The 19,438-nt window shown below is 32.2% G+C and overlaps 3 protein-coding genes across 4 annotated transcripts; 1 reads left to right on the forward strand and 2 right to left on the reverse strand.

Annotated features, from left to right (window-relative positions):
• Nucleotides 1–3,382: 3,382 nt before the first annotated feature.
• Nucleotides 3,383–8,791, reverse strand: LOC137818976 (rhodanese-like domain-containing protein 4, chloroplastic). The gene is made up of 8 exons (XM_068622649.1): nucleotides 7,859–8,791; nucleotides 7,277–7,379; nucleotides 7,087–7,167; nucleotides 6,606–6,683; nucleotides 6,414–6,488; nucleotides 4,643–4,723; nucleotides 4,211–4,465; nucleotides 3,383–3,752 (listed from the first exon to the last, which is right to left on the reverse strand). The coding sequence occupies exons 1-8, from the start codon at nucleotides 8,491–8,493 to the stop codon at nucleotides 3,705–3,707; spliced, it is 1,356 nt and encodes a 451-aa protein (XP_068478750.1). The 5' UTR covers nucleotides 8,494–8,791; the 3' UTR covers nucleotides 3,383–3,704.
• Nucleotides 8,792–11,323: 2,532 nt separating this feature from the next.
• Nucleotides 11,324–14,807, reverse strand: LOC137818888 (uncharacterized). Of its 2 annotated transcripts, none has more exons than XM_068622530.1 (4): nucleotides 14,265–14,807; nucleotides 13,239–13,454; nucleotides 11,798–11,823; nucleotides 11,324–11,707 (listed from the first exon to the last, which is right to left on the reverse strand). In XM_068622530.1, the coding sequence occupies exons 1-4, from the start codon at nucleotides 14,610–14,612 to the stop codon at nucleotides 11,464–11,466; spliced, it is 834 nt and encodes a 277-aa protein (XP_068478631.1). In that variant the 5' UTR covers nucleotides 14,613–14,807; the 3' UTR covers nucleotides 11,324–11,463. The 2 variants fall into 2 exon arrangements, with proteins under 2 accessions (XP_068478631.1, XP_068478632.1); XM_068622531.1 differs by having other exon boundaries at nucleotides 13,239–13,446; nucleotides 14,265–14,521.
• A 335-nt stretch (nucleotides 14,808–15,142) lies between these two features.
• LOC137818650 (suppressor protein SRP40) lies at nucleotides 15,143–18,252 on the forward strand. Its single transcript, XM_068622194.1, has 4 exons — nucleotides 15,143–15,419; nucleotides 15,596–15,658; nucleotides 16,046–17,656; nucleotides 17,782–18,252. The coding sequence occupies exons 2-4, from the start codon at nucleotides 15,605–15,607 to the stop codon at nucleotides 17,845–17,847; spliced, it is 1,731 nt and encodes a 576-aa protein (XP_068478295.1). The 5' UTR covers nucleotides 15,143–15,419; nucleotides 15,596–15,604; the 3' UTR covers nucleotides 17,848–18,252.
• Nucleotides 18,253–19,438: the final 1,186 nt, after the last annotated feature.

Consider the following 19,438-nt stretch of genomic DNA (forward strand, 5'->3'; position numbering starts at 1 on the left):
GTCAACATTACTTTTTGGATTTAGTTATGTTGATTAGGCTACGTGTGTTGATACGACGTTCCATCATTGGTTACTATTTTTTCATTGACAATTCTTTGGTGTATTGGAAAGCCAAGAAGTAACCTATTATTTCTCGATCTTTTGCAGAAGTCGAGTATAAGGTCCTTGCCTCTGCCACTTGTGAGTTTCAATGGCTTTCTAATAGTTATCATTTTGTTGTCATATTAAGATGATTCTTGCGTAGACCCGTCTAACGCTAAAGAGATAATAGTATATAAGTGGTTAAATGACCCCAAGTCGTCTCCCAACGAATCCAATAATGATTCCAATGAACAGAATTCAAAACCTATCTACAAGTAATGAAAATTAGCAAATGACAGTAAAGCAAAAAGGGTTGTGATTGTTAAGCAAGAAATATAAATAATGATTTAAAACAGAATGCAGTTTAACTCCCAAGTTCTTCCACTAATGAATTCCTCACAGGTTCTCTAAAGATTATTTCTTTCTCAATCCTCAAATAGAGCTAAACCAGATTGAACATGTGACAATCTGATTCAACTGAAGCTCATCAATAAAGCATGTGTCTACTGATTTAATCAGTACCCACTTTGTTCCATGTGTATACTCCATGGGAATGCTTATCTCCTATCTCTTCAATCATGCACCCAAGAAATTAATTAGAACAATGCAGACTAACTAAGAAACCAAAGTTTAAGATAAGGAAGACTCTCTATCATGGCGTTCAAGTACAACCTCTCACAAAAACATGTTTTTCAGCAGATTAGAATATAAAAACAACTGTTATAGAGAATTGAAAAATGGAATTTTTATTGATCAAAACCTCGGAACTCAATGAGGAATTACAAAAAAATCAACCAAAAAGGTCTAGCTTTCCATGTGGAGGCAAAACAAAAGAATTACAAAGAAGAAAAGAAACTAATAAAACCCCATGAAGCTTTTCCTTTTCTCCTTAAGGCTTGTGTCTTTTTATTATAGGCTTTTCTGCTCCAAGGATCTTGGAAAAATATTGTAGTTTAGATTTTATTAACAATTTCCAATTTTCCATAATTCTTGTATTTTGCAGAAGATTTGCTTCTAATTTTGTTTCTGAGATATTGTAGATTTTATTTTGACTTTCGTCTCCTCAAATTTTGTTTTTTGTTTTGATTCAAATAAGCAACTTGAACTTTTCCATATTTTGCCCATTCACAAAAGTAGACACTTCATTCAGACCATTTACTCTAAAAACACAAAATTAATAAAAATAATAGTTAAAATCCAAATAAATCCAATTATATGAATATTAATTAAAATAATGATTTTTTTATTATTATAGTTCAATAATCTATGAGTAAAGTTATCAAGAGCAAAAAAAATTATGCTCATCTCTTTCTTTCCTTCTTGATGATTTGAGAATTCCTATTACTTTGCGTCATGTTATCTATTGTGATAGCCAAAACGCTTTATACATTATAGGAAATCCAGTCTTTCATGAAAGAACAACATTTAGAGATTGATTGTCACATTGTTCGTGAAAAATTACTTGTTGGACTCATGCATCTTTTACCAGTCTCTTCATCACATTAGTTAGCAAATATCCTCACTAAAGCTCTTTCACCACAATTGTTGCACTCTAATTTATCCAAGTTGGAACTTCTTGACATCTTCAAAACCTCCAACTTGTGAGGGGCTGAAAGAAGGTTCCACAACAATCCAAATAAACTAGTAACTCTATCTCAATCACATAGAAATACATAAACTCATCTTATGGAGTGTTAGCTATAAATTTACACTAAAAATTTCTAGAAACGAGATGAGATGTACCTCTCTATGAGATTCACACAATTTATGTCATTTAATTGTTATTGCTAACGTAGCAAATAATCTTAGGGTGAAAACAAGAGAAAAATGGAATATTATTTATTCCAAAATGAGCACAATATATTTCTAATACTATAATGCACTATGGTTGAAATATTACAAAAAAAAAAAAACAAACTTTAGAATGAAGCTTCTCACTTGTAGAGATGAGGAATATTGTCTAATTATTTTAGTGGAAGAGTATGAGGATTTGAAATTTGAAAAGGGTAATAATTCTGAGAAATAAATCAATAAATTTTAATATATGTATATTTTAAATGAATGATAATGCAATAAATTTTAATATATGTATATTTTAAATGAATGATAATGCTTTAAATGCAGTCAAAATAATGTATGACTTCTTCTTTCATATAGAACTTAATGAGAACTTTATAGAGGATGAAGATGAATATGAATAGAGTATTGGAAGACATGAAAGAAGAGAAAGTGCTATACTAGTGTTGCAAGTTGGAATCAAATTTACAAGAAGAATAGTTTGAAGAAAAATATTGTTAATTTTTTTTTATTTGGTAATCCATAACTACTATATATAAACATTAATTACTTTTAAAGTTTATGTTTATAAAAACTTATTTAAATACACATTAACTATTAGACATATTATGATATTTAAATTTTGTTATTTGGGTTGAGCATTATGCTATAATAAAATCTATTGAATCCCACTTCGTTTTTGTCATATACGAATGACTTTAAAAAAACACATATCTGAAGGGATTTATATTTGAACAATTGACTCTCCACCCAATGATTTTGAATGATTTTGAATATATTATGAAGTGAACTTTAAGCCTAACTCAACCCCATAAAACCGGCTCATAACATGAGGTTTGCACCCACTTATATACAATGAAATGTCCTAATATCTAGTCGATGTGAGATCTCCAACAGAATCTGCACCATCAACTTTTGAAAATTCAAAATTATACTTTATTTCAAAATTGAAAATTTGAAATTAAAAAACTACATTCCAGAAAAAGAAATGTGGAATAAATTTTTGCTGTAAATAAAATTGAAAAAACAAAATTTTTGTTCCAAAAAATTGCCTTATATTTGGCAAATAAAATGAAAGTTTTTCACACTATTTTTGCATTAAATCTATTTTATATCTATATCGATAATGTTATACATTTCGTTTATCTCTTTGGTTTTTACATTTCTATTAAATTGATTAAATTTACAACAAATTTAAAATTAATATAATGGTTATCAAAACAATTTTTCTATTTAGACTTCACTTTGTTGATAGAATATTTTCACTTGGTTTCAGATTTTTTTATATTAAAAATTCCTATAATTAAATCCTCTCTTCCACATTTTTTTTCACTGTCTAAATTCGTTATACTATGAAAGATATGCACATTAAAGACTAATTTTGTTCATGATCAAATGAGTTCTTAAGTTGAAGATAGTTCATGATTCGTGATTAGTTAGTGGAAGATGGATGGAATTCTTGTTCCATCGTGATTATTTACAGTAATGACAACAGATGAATCAGTTCAAAGGGAGAATTGCGAACATGTTATTTGCTTACTCCTAAAGTGAAGGATTGAATGTTATACTACAATGTTTACTTTGATAGCTACCTCTACAACACATCCATCAATTACAAAAAAAGTGTACCAAGTAGCACAAGTGGAAGGATAATCATAACAGACTGAAAAAATTATGCAACTTATGTCACGGATCTTATCTGCAAATTAAGATGCATGACTTTCTGGTAGGATTATAGATTGTAGTATTGTTCATCTCTTCATACATATGCTGGAAATTGCTTTGCCTTCTATGGAATTCTGTTCAAGATTAAAAGAAGTGGAGTTCTAGGGCTGTGAAGGAGTAGGAGATGTTGGAGGCTTGAAATCTGGATACTGCAATTCAAGAAAAAGAGAGAAAAATGTGTCAGTAGCATGCTGTATACAGCAGAGAATGGTCTTCATAAATTACCATTTTACTAACCATTCTGAAAATTCATGATATATGATTCTAAGTGAGGTTGGTTTGTAATTACAAAATTCAGTGTGACATTTGATTATGGCAATGCAATTACTTGACACCAACACCTACTTCTATCAAAAGCAAGGCTTGCTCAATTCAAATGTAATAGAAACTAAGAAATCATGAGTATTGAGACAAGCAAAATTTTGGGATTTCCAAACAATTTCAACCCATAATATTATGTTCAAAAGGGTGTAAGGAAAAATGTGTTACTAGCATTTTTCAAAGAGAATATGCATGGAAAAAAAGTTCTAAGAAAATTGGTGTCCACAAGAATGACTAATCAGCACAGAAAGTGAAAAACTAATAGAGAAGGAAACTAGGACATCACATATGGGTATGGTGAAAGTGGCCTTGGTTGCACAGGAAGTGATTCTTCTTTGATTTCAGTTTTGGGAACTGAGTTTACTTCAGGAGCTACTGCCTCCGCTTTGGTAACAGGAGTAGCTACTTCTGTGGTAACAGCAACAGGAGTAGCTACTGCTGTCTGTACAGTGCTATCAGCTGTAGCAAGCTCTGAACTTTTGTCTGATGAAGCAGGAAGAGCCTTACTGGTAGAGGTTGGTAAAAGAGCATTTCCAATGTCCTAGTGTCCCCAGCAATATTCCATTCAAAGAGAACAAGGTCAGAGGAAGAGGGATAAAAAGGTTCACAAATCATACAAGATATACATTCAGAAACAGATATAATATTTCTTCCAAAAATGCATCACAGCATAATTACAGCTAGTTTATTATGATATAGATCAATGAATCTCAAGTACCTTTATTTCATCAACAAGTTCTTTGGGGGCAACTTTGGTGTTCAAGAACTCGTCAAGTTGTTTCACGGTTTGCTTTCGGTCCTGGCATCAAATAAATTGAGATTAATATGAAGAGAAAAATAAGCTTGAGACCTTAACCATATAATTGACAAGAAACCAGAAAAGAAGAGCATGATGACCAATGAAACTGGTTTAATTGGCATGCAATGGTCAGCCTCCATTGTCAACAAAAGCCATAATTTAGAAATTCCTGAGTGCAACTAAACTCATAATATATTATTGTATGTTTTATACTTCCCTTCTTTTGACATTCAACATTATCAGCTACCAGTTTTGAAGTCCTACTATGAACTATGAGTTCAGAAGTCAAATAATGATTTTGAGTGAAATTTCAAAGTTGATAGTACTAGTGTGTGAAACATCATTACATCTATTGAAGTCCAAAAATTGATAATACAATGATGAGAATTAGTTATCAGTGACTTAAATAGAAAAGAAAACTACTCACAAGTTTGTTCATAGTTTCTCACCATCATTGATAGACTAGTTTACATTACAGAAACTAAAACTGTCACATTGATCTCTCATCTCAAGGAAAATGGATGCAATGATTTAAATAAGAGGGGAAGACAGTGTAACTTAAGCATCCTCAAGGGAGAAAAATGTATTTTATTTTATATTCTGCCTCTTCGATCATCATTATCCACTTTAGTGGAAATTCATAGTATACAGCCATTTTATGTGAACAGAAAATCACCCAAAAGAACAATGCTACATTCTACAGCTCTGCACGCTATAGCAATAATTCTCAAAACCAATGCACTAAAGTAGGAAAATGCTCTTCATCAAAATTGGATTTTGAACATAGGAGTCCTGACTCCAAACAAAACTTTAGAATTGAGATTACAACAATGTTGGGAGAACCAAGGCCTTATAAACCTCTATAAAATTTCATATTTCCAGTGTGAGACTCAAGTCTCATATTTTGCAATTGAAGCCTAACATCTTCAGCACCCACATGGACTGCCATTTGACTAAACCAGAGCAATGGGAGTTTGCAACTGATGGAAGAGTGCCTTGGACGGTTTCCATCAGCAACTGAGAGACATGGTGAAAATCTCCAATACCAAAGACAATGGATAAGAACACAGAAAGAACCACACTACAAAAGATAGTTGTTATAGTTGGAAGAGCCCAAACCCAAGCCCTTATAAACCCCCTTCCTCACACTAGAATCTCATGCTTCGAAAGCATGTCTCCAAACGCATACATTGCAGTTCGAGCCTAAAACCATTATACCAGAGATCACAATTTGAACTGAATGGAAACTCCCTCAGACATTCTTCTACAATCAATAGTGGGAGACTGTTTTCTAGACCTCAAATGTACCTTGTGCTATCCCTCTCCCTCTAACTCTCACATGAAGTTACAAACACTTAAATTGTGTTTCTCTCATTTACATAGATAATTCAATTGATGATTACTTCTTTTACTTAGTTTCCCTGTATAAATTCGTACATTTTGATGGCAACATTAGAAAAAGAAAAGAACATATTCTTCATTCCTTGAAGGGAAATATCTGATCTTGATATTTGATATAATGTCACAATAAGGTCATGAGAAGGAGGAATTACAAAGTTAAAGCACAGATATGCAAAAACAACGCTTACCTCCTAGAACCAAAGTTGAATTATTCAAAAAATTGATGATGATAATTAATAAATAACATAGTGGGAAAAAAATTGCATCCTGCTTTGAGAAACATACTTACCTCAGCAAATAAAAGCTTCTTGCTTGCAAATTGAACGAGAGCAGCTGATCCCAGAACTTGGAGAATTGATTCTATCTACAAAATCGAAAAACATCGTACACAAATTATGTTAGTAAAGTCACAACAGAATGGATTATTTCTTTCCAAGAAAAGAGAATAAATTGTAAGTAACAACTCAGATGAAGGATCAACCTCAGAAAAAGCAAACACACTAAGTCCAGCAGCTGCTGCAGCAATCCCAAGAGTAACAGCCACACCATCAGATGAATCCTGCGCGATCCTCCATTAATTAGAAACACACAGAAATACTCAAACAAAATCATGAACAAAAATCTATTTAGTTTAAAATCAAGCACATATGAATGGATCAATCACCATATTCTTGAAAAACAATATCTCATTCTCTTCTTTTTTTTTCTTATCAGCAAGTCCAGTTAATAATTCATTCTTCATTTTTTCTGATTGGTCAGTTTCCTTTCTTGCAAACTAAAGTTCTCAATTTGAGAGATCAAACTTTTACTTCTACCAAAAACAATTCAAATACCCTATCTGTATTATTAAATTATACAGAGAAAATGCATACTAATTTATAATGTGAAAAGCAATAGTAGTCTTTGCCGGTGCTTTAACATTGAGAATAACAATTGCAATTAGATAAAACCAAGATACTTACTCCAATTGCCTCAGATATAGCATCCTTCAGATTATCCAAACTCAATGTCTTCTTTGGTGCTAACCAAGGAAGACCACTACTCTGCAGAATTCCATTCCGTGTCAGAACACTAATCAGTACAATATAACTGACATTTTAAATGCAAAAGTTATAAATATAATACAGTCAAATGAAAAGGGAGAGGAAATACCTTCCATCCTCTCGGTCCTTCTGCACCATCCTTAACTGCATAAGCAGCTTTAAATCCATTAACTGTAACCAACTCTGCAACCAGTTCAGAGTTCCCATCAAATCTGGCTTCCATCACAAGTTCACTCAATCAGCTTCAACAAAATTTTCTTGAAAAGTGTAATAAGAAAAAGAAAACATTCATGGTAAAATACTACAACAACCTTTGAATGTTAGTGAGAATTTCAATCCCCGCACCCTTAATAGCAAAATTGAGATGACCTAATCTTAGGTTTTGTGTATAATTCGTCTTCACAAAACTCATTTTTGCAAATTGCAATAAGGAATATCCAATACTCATGATAAAACAACACAGCAACCGTTGATTAGATTAATCAGACTTCTTCATAACCTAATCATACATTTTGGACCCAACTTTTCTCACAAAATTGACTTGTAAAATAATGAGTGACTAAGCATTATAGGCTCTTATCATGTATTATCTATAGGCAAAGTGAGACTTGGGTTTTTGTCAATAATTAACAGGCCATATAACAACAAATAGAGAAAAATTGGAGATGAAATTGTTCTGTGTTACTCTTACTTGTCCAGAATAAACAATGTGGTATTCTCTGGTTCCTTAAACTTCAATGCAAGCTTCTTGAGGAACCCTGACTTATCATCACCCTTATAAGCTATTGACACTGCCTTCTTCCTCAGACCCCCAACATCTGGGGACCCCACTTGCCTAACCTCCACCAGAGCTCTTATATCAAGCAACTGAGCATTCCCATCAGCCCCAAGTTTTGCATATGCATTCTTAGCAGACTCAACACCCCATGCCTTAGGCTTCTTAAAAACCTGAGACAAAACCAATGGCAGTGCCAGAATAGCCACTCCCCCAGCAACAATTGCAGGGTTCTCAGTTGCAAAGCCAGTAACACTCTCCACAAAACCATTCACATCAAAATCTCCAGTATCGGGGAGACTCAAAGATTGCCCCAGTGCTTCCTCGTACGTCAAAGCTGAGGCACCATCAACACTCACCAATGAAGCTGCAAGAAACAACCCGCTATGCAGGCTTTTTGATAAACAACTTTGTAGCAAAGTTGGTTTCTTGTTGGTAAAGGTGGAAAAGCTTGAGCCCTTGCATGCAGAAACTGGAGGTTGTTTCCTTGTTGTCTTTCTATCAGAGAGCACAGACAGAGGGGTCAAAGCTGCAGCATTGAGGGCCTCCATGGTATCACAAACTCTGTAGTGAGACACTCAGAGGAAGAAAATGTGAAGTAGTTGTACCATGAGAGGTGGAAGCTCAAAGGGTTGGTTGATGGTGGTGGATTTGTTTCCTTGTGAAGGTGTTGATTGTTGATCTATCTGGTTTGAGTGGAAACTCTGTGGTGTTGTTGGTAGGTGCAATTTGGTGGAGGTGCTGACGTGTTGAGGATATAGGAACACTACCAATCAGAGCATTACACGTGGAGAATGAAGATGAGACTCCGCTGATGAGGATTGAGTTAAGGTTTCATGGTCTGAAATTGTGTGGCTCAGCAACATCCTAGAGATTTACAAAAACTACAACACTTGTTCAACAGTAGGAGTACCATTCTAGAGAGAGTGTAGTACAATTTTCTAACTCCTAATTTTTTTTTTAAAATTTTAATTAGTTTTTTATTTTAAATATATAGTTCATATTTATGTAAAAGAAAAAAAATATCTTATTTTTATTTGATATAATTTTTAACGAGAGAGAAAGGACCACATGGTTTCATTACTATTGATGAAGTTACTCTTTTCAATATTTTCAATAACTATTTGTATATGGAGTATTGTTTTTTATTAATGTAATTATAAATATTTCTAAATCAGCTCAGTGGTCATATATACTAAATTTTAGATTAAAAATATGTTAGATAAATGTGTAATCTTGTAGCTGATATTCACTGCTAATTTTAAAATATTATATGTTAAACTGGGTTTATTTAATAAAGTAGTAAATATCTTTTTTAAAACAATTTATAAAAGAATATAAACTCTTTTATAAGAACTTTTAGTGCAAGAGTTGGGTTTATAAAAGTTATATAGAAAAACTTGCTGAATGTCTCTTTTTTAGAATAATTTGATTTTTCTTTAATATATATTTGTTTAAAATATAAGGATATATGCATGATAAGATCCTAATTATTAATGTTTATTTATCTAAGACTTTATGTGTATAGTGGAAAAACTATTACCAAAATATTTAAAATTTTGATTATTAAAATTAGAGTGAATAGTAATTTTGGTATAATAAGTATTTATATATTTTACTTTTAATATAATAAAAAAAATAATGTACTGGTAGAATTAAAAAATTTATATTAAAACTGGTATAAAGAAGATTCTCTCCAATTTTTTTCTAATAGATTTAGATGTATATTGTTGAATAATTTTAATATTTTATATGAAAAATGTGAATGAATGATTATTTGTAATGGAAAAAGATCTTTGCTTCGACACTTTGTTAGTACACTCCATTGTCATCCCCAGTACAACAATCAAAATAAGAACAAGTACGAATACTTTCTAGTGGGAATATAAAATATTTATAATATTTCTATAGAAAAAATAGTAAAGTTTTTTAAAAAAATGATGTCATGGAAAAATTTACCAAAATATGTATACCTTTATATATTATAATTATTTTTTATATATTTTCAAATTTTAAAAAATAAAAAATTACTAAATTAATACTAATTTATTCTCTCTTTTATATCTCTTATTTATTTTTATATTGTAAAAAGTACTTTATTGGAACAACAATATTTTTATGGAGAGATAAAAATCATTAAATGTATTTTCATAAAAAAATGTAAGGTCTAAAGTACTTTAATAATATATATTAAAATAAAGTATGTAAATAGAAGTTAGTTGTTTGTTTTTTAAAATGATTTAAAGATTTAGAAACAAATTTCTCTTTACATTATACCTAACTTTAATTGAGATTTTGACCATCTAATATTTATCACATTAAAAATCTAAGAATTTTGGTAAATATACTCATTCTTAATTTACTTTTTTCTTCTTCTTTTCTAAAATGAGTTGGATTAAGAAGAATTATTACACGTATAAGATAGATACTGTGGACACTTACCTATTTGGATTGCTGGAAGTTATTCTAAAATATCATTGAATAAGAACATGTTTTAGTTAAGGTAAGTGGAGTTAATAATATTTTTCTGAATATAATGATTGTTTTGAAAGTATAGACTATATATAATGTGATAATAAATGAATCATCTACAAATTCATTACAAGTTTTTTTTTTATACAACACGGATACGAAAATACGTATAATCTCTAAAACGTAGGATACGGGAACGCGAATCTATATATTATATAATTAATTATGAATTGTATAAATTGACAATAAATATTTATGTGAACAATGTTCCATATTATTTGTTTGGAACAGAAAGATATTTTTTATGACTTGTTTAAAAGAATTTATTTTTTATTTTTATAATCATAATAAATATTTATACAATAAGTTTGAGTTTTTAAAAAATTAATGTTTTTAAAAAAAAATTGTGTTAGATTGAATTAGACACTTCATGAATACGTGTCTTACAAGTGTCATAAGAGTGTCGGTATCCGATACACCGACCGACACGTCATTTAAGATAAGTGTCTGAGCTATGCTATGTAAAGGTTCCAATTAGAAGCATTTGTGTAGCTTGATTAGGTGACAGGTGCAAAGGTTTCCAAAGGTTCCAATTAGAAGCATTTGTGTAACTTGATTAGGTGGCACAGGAGAACAAGTAAGATGCTACCATGCACAGTAAACTGTTATATTTGCAGGAGCATGCAGTTATAAAGCAAAATACCAATAATGGCTCTAGTTGGTGATGATAAAGGTTAAGCTTTTAGTTAAGGCCGCAAAAATGTAGATGCAGCAAATGGAAATAGTACATTTGTTTGATGTTGCATTGAATGGATTGAGTCGCCTCAAGTTCTCTGCTTCTTCCTATCAAAAGAAAACTGATAATTTTGGCAAATGCAAAGGATAAAGGAGAGGACAGGAGAATATAGCTTCCATTTAACACTAGCAATTGCATTGAAGATCACTTGCCACCTGCATTACTCTCAAAAGTGAAAGGATGTATATTACTTTTACAAGTGGATAAAATTTGTTGACCTCCATTTCATCTTCACTACATTTACATCTAATAGCTACTGTGCATCATTTGAACTTTGTTCTTCCTTTCTGTCGCTCAATTCAGTGTTATCTGTGCTATTCTCAATGGACAACTTTGATGAATTTGACTGTTCAGTACTTTTACTCTCAGTTTTCTTTTCAGTTGAATCTTCTCCCGTAATAGATTTGATGGCAAGCTGGCCAGAATATAGTAGTAAACCAAGGGAATTTAACCCAAAAACAAATGTTGCAAGATATGTTAAGCCATTCACTATTGTCCTGTAAAAAAATTGTTATATGATTGATAGGTCAGGTGCTTTAAAAAAAGAACAGAAGGGTCCCAATAAGAAAAAAAGTGATTGAAGCTACCTTACAGTGATGGTTATCTGGCGGACCTGAAAAGCATACAAATTCAAAGTATAAATAACTTGAACGTCTGTTCTGTTGTAATTATTCTCTACTAATTCAATAACATGCTTTTGCATCAACTCTATCATTAATTTGTGACAAAGCAATTCTATTTCTATGAATGAATATGACACAGGGTAAAGTGGCCATTGTGTACACAGAAAAATTGCAATTGCTTATTTGCCAAAATATTGTACTTAATATAATCCATTACCACAATCATAGGCTATCAGCTAAAATTGATGATGTGGGAAATGCTCTTATACGTAGATGAAGAGTGCTAAGAGATATAGCCAACTTATGATAAGGATAAAAACAGGCATACTTGTAAAAGCTGATAATTTCATTTACAACATATGATGTCATTAACATTTTTTTCTTAATACCTTCCCCCTGGATACTCTAGAGAAGAGTATCAAAGATTGAATTGTCTACACAGTTCAGAGAATGCATTAAAATGAAAGAATAAATTCTTAGTTTTAGCCATTTTTCCCATTCAATTTCTACTCTTTGTGCTTACTCGTGTATTTGAGAAAATAAAAAACACATTAGAAGTTTGTATTTTAGAATCAGGTAAAGTTGTTTGACAGGAAACGTGGAATTATCAAGTTCCAAGGCTCAATGTAAGTAGATTCATGCATATTTTGCAGAATCTCTAGTTTCAACCTGGGAATAGATTTCCTTACTAATCTCCAATAATTATTCAACTTCACTACAATTGAGCATTCCAATCATCACAACCAAGTATTGAATATAGGCTCATCAATGATACAAAACCATGAATTAATAACAAATCAACATTAAATAGCCATGTAAGTAATGTATAAACAATGTTGAAAACTTCAAGCAAACTGTCAATACACCCAGAATACTAATGAAGTAATATGAATTAACACGAATTATTCATGTAAGGATAAACAATGTTGCTGACTTCAGTCAAACTGTGTCATAACATCAGGCAATAGTGACTTAACATAAGTTTGAAGAAATTTCAAGTGTTCTTAATTAGTGAAAGAAACACAGCTAGTTATTTGAAGGCTTCTGCCCCTGAAGGACATTCCATCAATCAAAGTACATGCATGTTCCTTTGAAAGTTGGATTCATGTTACTGAAGCAACTCTTTGTTTCTTCAACTGAAATGCTTACTTTTCAATCTTTTGCAATTGGTGTTTTGGAGCCTTTTCGAAATGTAGCTAAAGAAGAATGATAAGCCATCGAATAAGCAATTGTTGAGAAAGACAAGGAGAAATAACTTCAAATATACAGTATATATGAAATATTGTGTTCAAACTCCGACCTTTTCTTTGGTTAAATTAGTAAAAGAAACAGTCTTATCTAATTCCAAGTTTTCAACTAGCATGCTGTGCAACAAGAAGAACAAATAGAGGGACGAGAGACATACAGAGTAGTTATCTGATATTGATTGTCGGTTTAGACCTGCATCTACGGTAGTGGCAAACTTATAGAGAATAAGAGTAATAACTCCAGCAGATATTCCCCCAAGCAATGCCTGAACAGGTGAAGGTGGACCCTTAGCATCTACAGAAGCTGATCCCAAGGCTTTCAAGCTATCCAATGCTTCTTCCTTGATTGACTTCACTCCTGAAGACCTGAATTGCTAAACACAAAACCCATGTACACAGACAACAACATAACAGCACAAATAAGTAACATCACTCCAAAATTCAACTTTGCATAACAACAAAAACAACCCAGCACATCCAATATCCTTTTTTAAAACTAAAAATCCATTCTTTGAAATCACTTTTCACCAAAAAAATTATGAAGAAAATCATAAATTTGCACATTATCCTACAGACATTGAAAATGCCAAGAGTAGTGACCATTATGCAAAAATCAAATAACCTTTTAAAAGATCATTTTCTTTCTAGTATTAGAATTTGGCTTGTGCCTAAATCAACCCAAAATACCAACTCACTGATTAAAGGTTATTCACTACTTCTATACATTATTTTAGCCATACACTAACATGAAATCTGTAAAACTGGACATCTATATATGGATTCAGAATGCTCTGATATGCCCAACAACAACCACTCAAAAATATTCTGATACTATCTAAGAATTTGAACTTTGATTAACCCAATCCCAAAAACCACAATTCCCATTATGTATTAAAATGTTATATACACTATTTTTTGGCCATATAATCTCCAATATCTATAATTTAATTGAAATGCACACTCCCATTGCCATATAATTATAAATTATAATAACCACTTTAAAAGTAGTCAAATTGACATTTTCAATCTTTTTTAAGCAAAGAACAAACATTACACATGCTTTGAAGTCAAATTGAAACTCAAGTGACAACAGATGGTCATATAAAACAAAATCACCATAAAAAAATGTAATTTTTCTTGCCCAGAAGCTTGGAATGAAAAAAGAGAGAGAAGGGTGCACTTACGGATTGTTTGACACGTTGAGCCCTGCGGCGGAGGGCGCGAAAGAGGAAGACGGAGATGGCGCCGGTAAGGAGAATACTGGAAGCGACTTGAATGGGAGAAGGGTCGTCGGTGGTGGCGAAAATGGAAGGGGTGGAATTGAAGGGGAGTTCAACGGGTCCCTCTGTGACAACGTCTGCTGCATCAGCGAGTTGCGCTAGCCAAGGAGGAAGGGCTGAAACCGAAACAAAGTGGAGAGTGTTGGGTTTGTGATGAAGGGGTGGAAGAAGGGAGTGAGGGGGTTTATGGTGTGTGAGTGTGGGTCTGAGTGGGAGTGGGAAGAGAAAGTGGTGACACTGAGAATGCAACATCTGATTCTGATTTTGAGTAGTGTTCACAGATTCAGTTCAAGAATGATATTGATAATATGACACTGTGGTTTAAGGTACAGAATGCAAGAGAAGCAAGAAGATGGATGGTTCTTTCTGGAAAATATCCTGTGGCGAAAGAGAACTTGTCCCACATCGATTACAATTTTTTTTCATTTTCATTTTTGTTTAGTATGTGGAATTAAAGGAAAAACCAATGGTTCTAAAATAAGCTAAATTTTTGTATCATCACAGGTTTTATTTGTAAACCAATTTGAAAATGAAATGTGACCACAATTTAAAATAGGAATTTATAAAAGCTTATAAAAATACTTATAATCTAATTAAGTTATAAATAAAATAAAATATAATTTACTAAAAAAAGTTATAATTTCTATAACTTCTAAGGATATATAAATTAAAACTCAACTTTTAAGAAAAATTATATGTACTTTTAACATGGGATAAAATAATTTTTGTATCCTTGTTGAATTTCTAAAATATTAAATATACCTCCACACACAAAAAATCATATTATTTTAGTTTTTATAAAATTTGAACATATTTTTAGATTCTCTTTAACATGTTTTATCATGATAAAAAAAAACTAATGTGAATGATGGTTTAACATGTGAATTTTATTATTAAAAGTAATTTTCTTTTATCTTCACACAACTTAAAAAAATATTGCTTTTTTTTTGTAGAATTTAAATTATTATATAACGATGAAGATGAATCTTGCCATATAAAGCGAAAAAATACCCATTTGGCGGAAGAGTTGGTTTTACCTGAAGAGGGCACAAATTGACAGTGAGTTTTCGATTGCAAGAAAGAGAGATTGGGAAATTGGGTTTGGTGGTTAAGCAAAAAAGCATCAAATTTGAATGCTTTTTCTGCATTTCCCTTTATAAATTCATCTTTTTCTATTAACACTTTTTCTTCCTCCCCAATTTCTCTTCCTTTTTTTTAGAAGTTTGATTTTGCAGGTCGCTCCAATGGAGAAGTCCTCCTCTTCGCTCAAGAGGAAACGTTCTAAGAAATTATCCAAGGTATTCTCACATTTCTTATTATTGTTCGGATTTTAAGCTATTTAATTTTATGTTTCGGATTTATTTCAAGACAATCTCATTAATTTTGGGAAAAATAAACGGATATTTTGTTTCTGTTATTACTTGTGTGTGTGAACTGAAATTTTCAATTTGTGTAAATCATGAAACTGACTACAATGTTTGCTTTTTTCTGTGGTTATAGGATTTTTTTCTTCTTCATTGTAAGTGTGTTGATTATGTATATTTGATTTGGTTGTTGAGTGTTAAAAGAGTATTATGTAGTGTGTTGGGTGGATGGATTTAACCGGAGTGTGGATTTTTTTTTTCTATTTTTTGTCATAGCAAATCTAAATTTGTCTTGATTTTGTGCCTAATTTGATGGTTTAGGCCAAGGTAAGCAGTAGAAGTAAGAAGAGTAGGAAAAATAAATCCAAGAAGGTTCTCCGTCGTGAGGTCTCACTTTCGAGTTATGATGATTCGAGAAGTTTGGATACATCAGCATCCTCTAGTTCTGATGATAGTTACAGAAGAAAAAGGGATAGGTCTCGTACAAGAAAAGATGAGAAGGGTCGTAAGAGGAAGTCTCATGGACGATCTTCCTCTTACCACCGTGACAGCAGTGAGGACTCTCATTATGCTAGGAAGAAAAAAAAGGCGAAGAGGAAAAAGGAACGTGGTGAGGTGAGGAAGAAACTCTCCAAGAAGAAAAATATTAGGAGAGAAGCAAGTGTTGATTTGATGAGCGACAAATCACAAAGTTGCTCCACATGCCAGGATGGGAGTGCTAGCAGTGATGACAATCGAGATAAGAAAAAGAGGGGAAGATCGGAAAGGAAAGAGAAAGACAGAAGATTGAGAAGAAGAAGTAGAAGTGAAAGAAGTAGTAGATACAGGGCTAGAAGTTCTTCTTGTAGTAGTGAAAATAGTGATGAAGCTACTAAGGAGAAATATGCAGGTGAGAAGAAATCCAGGCAGCTCCGATCAATTATTACTGTCACAAAAGAAGCAGAAGAATATGGGGAATTGTGTGGAAATGAAACCAGAGAGGAGATTGCTAACGATCTTGATTACCCGTATAGAAGTGACGACAATAATGATGGGGGCACAAGGAGACAGTTGGATCTTTATACGCATCTTGCATCAGAAGAAAAATTAAGTGTTGACAATGAGGCAGGAGATATGAATGTTGATCTTAACTTTGTAGAGCCTGGACTTAGAGATAGGAGCTACAGTGACAACAGTAATGTTAAAGCATATAGTGCCGGAACAAGTGAATCTGCTAAGGAAACAAGCGAGACTTTTGGTGCTAATGTGAATGATGATGACTTGGAGAAAATTCTAAGACAAAGAGCATTGGAAAATTTGAGAAAATTTCGCGGTGAGATGCAGTGTAGTGCCAAAGCTCCTGATCAGAAAAATAAAATTATTAGCCAGGTGAAACAACCAATTGCTGATAAACGTGAACTGGTTCAAGGTAAGTCTGTTGTCAACAATGCAGTTGTTGGAACAAAATTTGTTAAGCGAACCGCTGCTGGGGAAGAAACTAATTTGTTTGTTGGGAGGAAAAATTTAGTTGCTTGCCTAGGAAACAATGATGTGATTTTAGACACGAATAAAGATATATCTACTTCTGCGAAGTGTGATTTGGCCAGTGCACGTGACAAAGTGATTGATTCACATAACCATAGTGGAACAATCACTGAATCCACTAATTGCAATACAACCAATTTAGAATTGATCAAACAAACACAAAGTCCATGCCATGATTCATTTCTTTCACATAAATCTAGCAATGCAAAGTTACTCGGGACTGAGGGTGATGTAGAAAGGAATGCAGCTAAGACTCCTCAAGCTGCAATCCAAAGTATTGATAACATTAGAGATGATGATGTTTCATCAGCAGAGAACAAATCAAACAAATTGCAAGTTGAATCCAACAACGGCTCTCAGTTTGAGAAGAAAACAATGAATGTGATGCGGGATGGTGAAATGGTACAGGTAAGTGTGTGACAAACTTTCCAATATTTTGAATGTTACTGACATAATGATAGCCCTAGAATATGGTACGTAATCCTTTGCTTTGCTTGTCTTTTTTATTACTAGTAATTTGTCAATACGTGCAGGTTAGCTATAAGGTCTATATTCCTAATAAAGTCCCTGCTTTGGCTAGAAGACAACTCAAGCGATGATCTACTATTTGTTCTTCTGGTGAAGAAAAGGTTTTCTGAAACTGTGTTTATCTTGTTTAGCACATGAAAAGTTAGAAACATGTGCAAGAAAGCGTAGAAGGGAAGGTATTATCTATGGATTCATCCGTGAATGAACTCTAAGAACTACATCAATGTCTCTATTGGCTATGTTTTTGGTAACAGAGATTATTGTAAGGACCAGTACCAAGTCTATAATTTTTTAAATCTCCATTGACTGGAAAACCTATCACTGAGCCTGCCTAGCCAGTTCGCAGGTAACATGAACCATTCAAAATGTTCTTGTTTCGGTTCATAATGTTTTTTTTCTGTATTAGCAGCTTGAGTTACAGTTTTTTTGTTCATGTTGTTGTTTTAATTAAAGTTTACATAATTTATTTGACATAATTGTTTTTCCATCACAACTTTATTTCTTGACGTGTGTATATTTGCAATTTATGCTGTCAGCTAGGCAGAATGGGTAAACAGAAAAAAAAATCCTAGGTATCTGGTAAAAAAAATTGATTGCAAAATGATAAGTGCCTATTTTTGGTAATTCTAGATTTAATCTAAATTTTCAGAAAATTCTTGTTGAAATAATAATATTAAGCATGTTAAGCCAGCTTTCTGGTGGACTATGGTGTTATTATTATGATTTGTGCTGCTGATTTATCCAGGAGATAAGATAATGATTGTGTATTCAGGTTTAAGGCTGAAGAATCCACATGAACATCATTAAGAAAGACATGTCTCTATCTGTCTAATTATTCATTTAAATGTGTTTTTTTCTGAGTTGTGCTGAACGAATGTTGTTAAACTCGTAACTCGTAAGAGGATCGAAAAGAAGATAAAAGATCGTAATTCGATTCGTTAGAGTTACTAACATATGAAAAATAATATTCAACATATAACACAACTGGAAATAGGTTCATAAATCATTAATTGTAACTAAGTTCACAAATATTTAATACAATTAAACTATCCTATCCCAAGGAATCCTTAATACTGATTTTGAAAGTCAAGGACATGATTTTTCAATTGATGATTTCATAATTAATTCTCATGATGATGAGAGTTTTATGGTGCAACTTCGTTGTTATACTAGTTATTAATAACTCATTAGATACCAATTTAAAAATTAATTATTAATAATAAAAAATATTTTCGATACTAATAATTTTTTTAGTCTCTAAAGTAGTATATAATTTAGTCAATATAATAATTATTTATTATTTTTGTCTCTTTAATGATTTTCTTGTAGTGTTGGGTCCCAGGTCCAAATTTTTTGTGTGCAAGAGAGCAATTATGTGTGAATATAGTTAAGGGTAAATTCTCCCTCCACCTTCATACATTCTCCCTGCACCTCTATATTAATTGTGAAAAGTTGATTTTAACCTTTTTACAAATTTTAAATAATTCTAAATGAAGCATAACCTCACATTTTTTAAATAATCGTTGTTGCATCCCCACACCCTATTTCTTCCTTCCAACTACAACATTTGAAAGAGAGTATTTTCATCATTTGAGTGTGAGTGGTAGGGTTGACAAGAAGATTTGTTGTATTTGACGTTCCTTAGTGGGAAGATAATTTTTT

Source organism: Phaseolus vulgaris, chromosome 10, assembly GCF_000499845.2.
Source record: "Phaseolus vulgaris cultivar G19833 chromosome 10, P. vulgaris v2.0, whole genome shotgun sequence".
Lineage (NCBI taxonomy): Eukaryota > Viridiplantae > Streptophyta > Magnoliopsida > Fabales > Fabaceae > Phaseolus > Phaseolus vulgaris.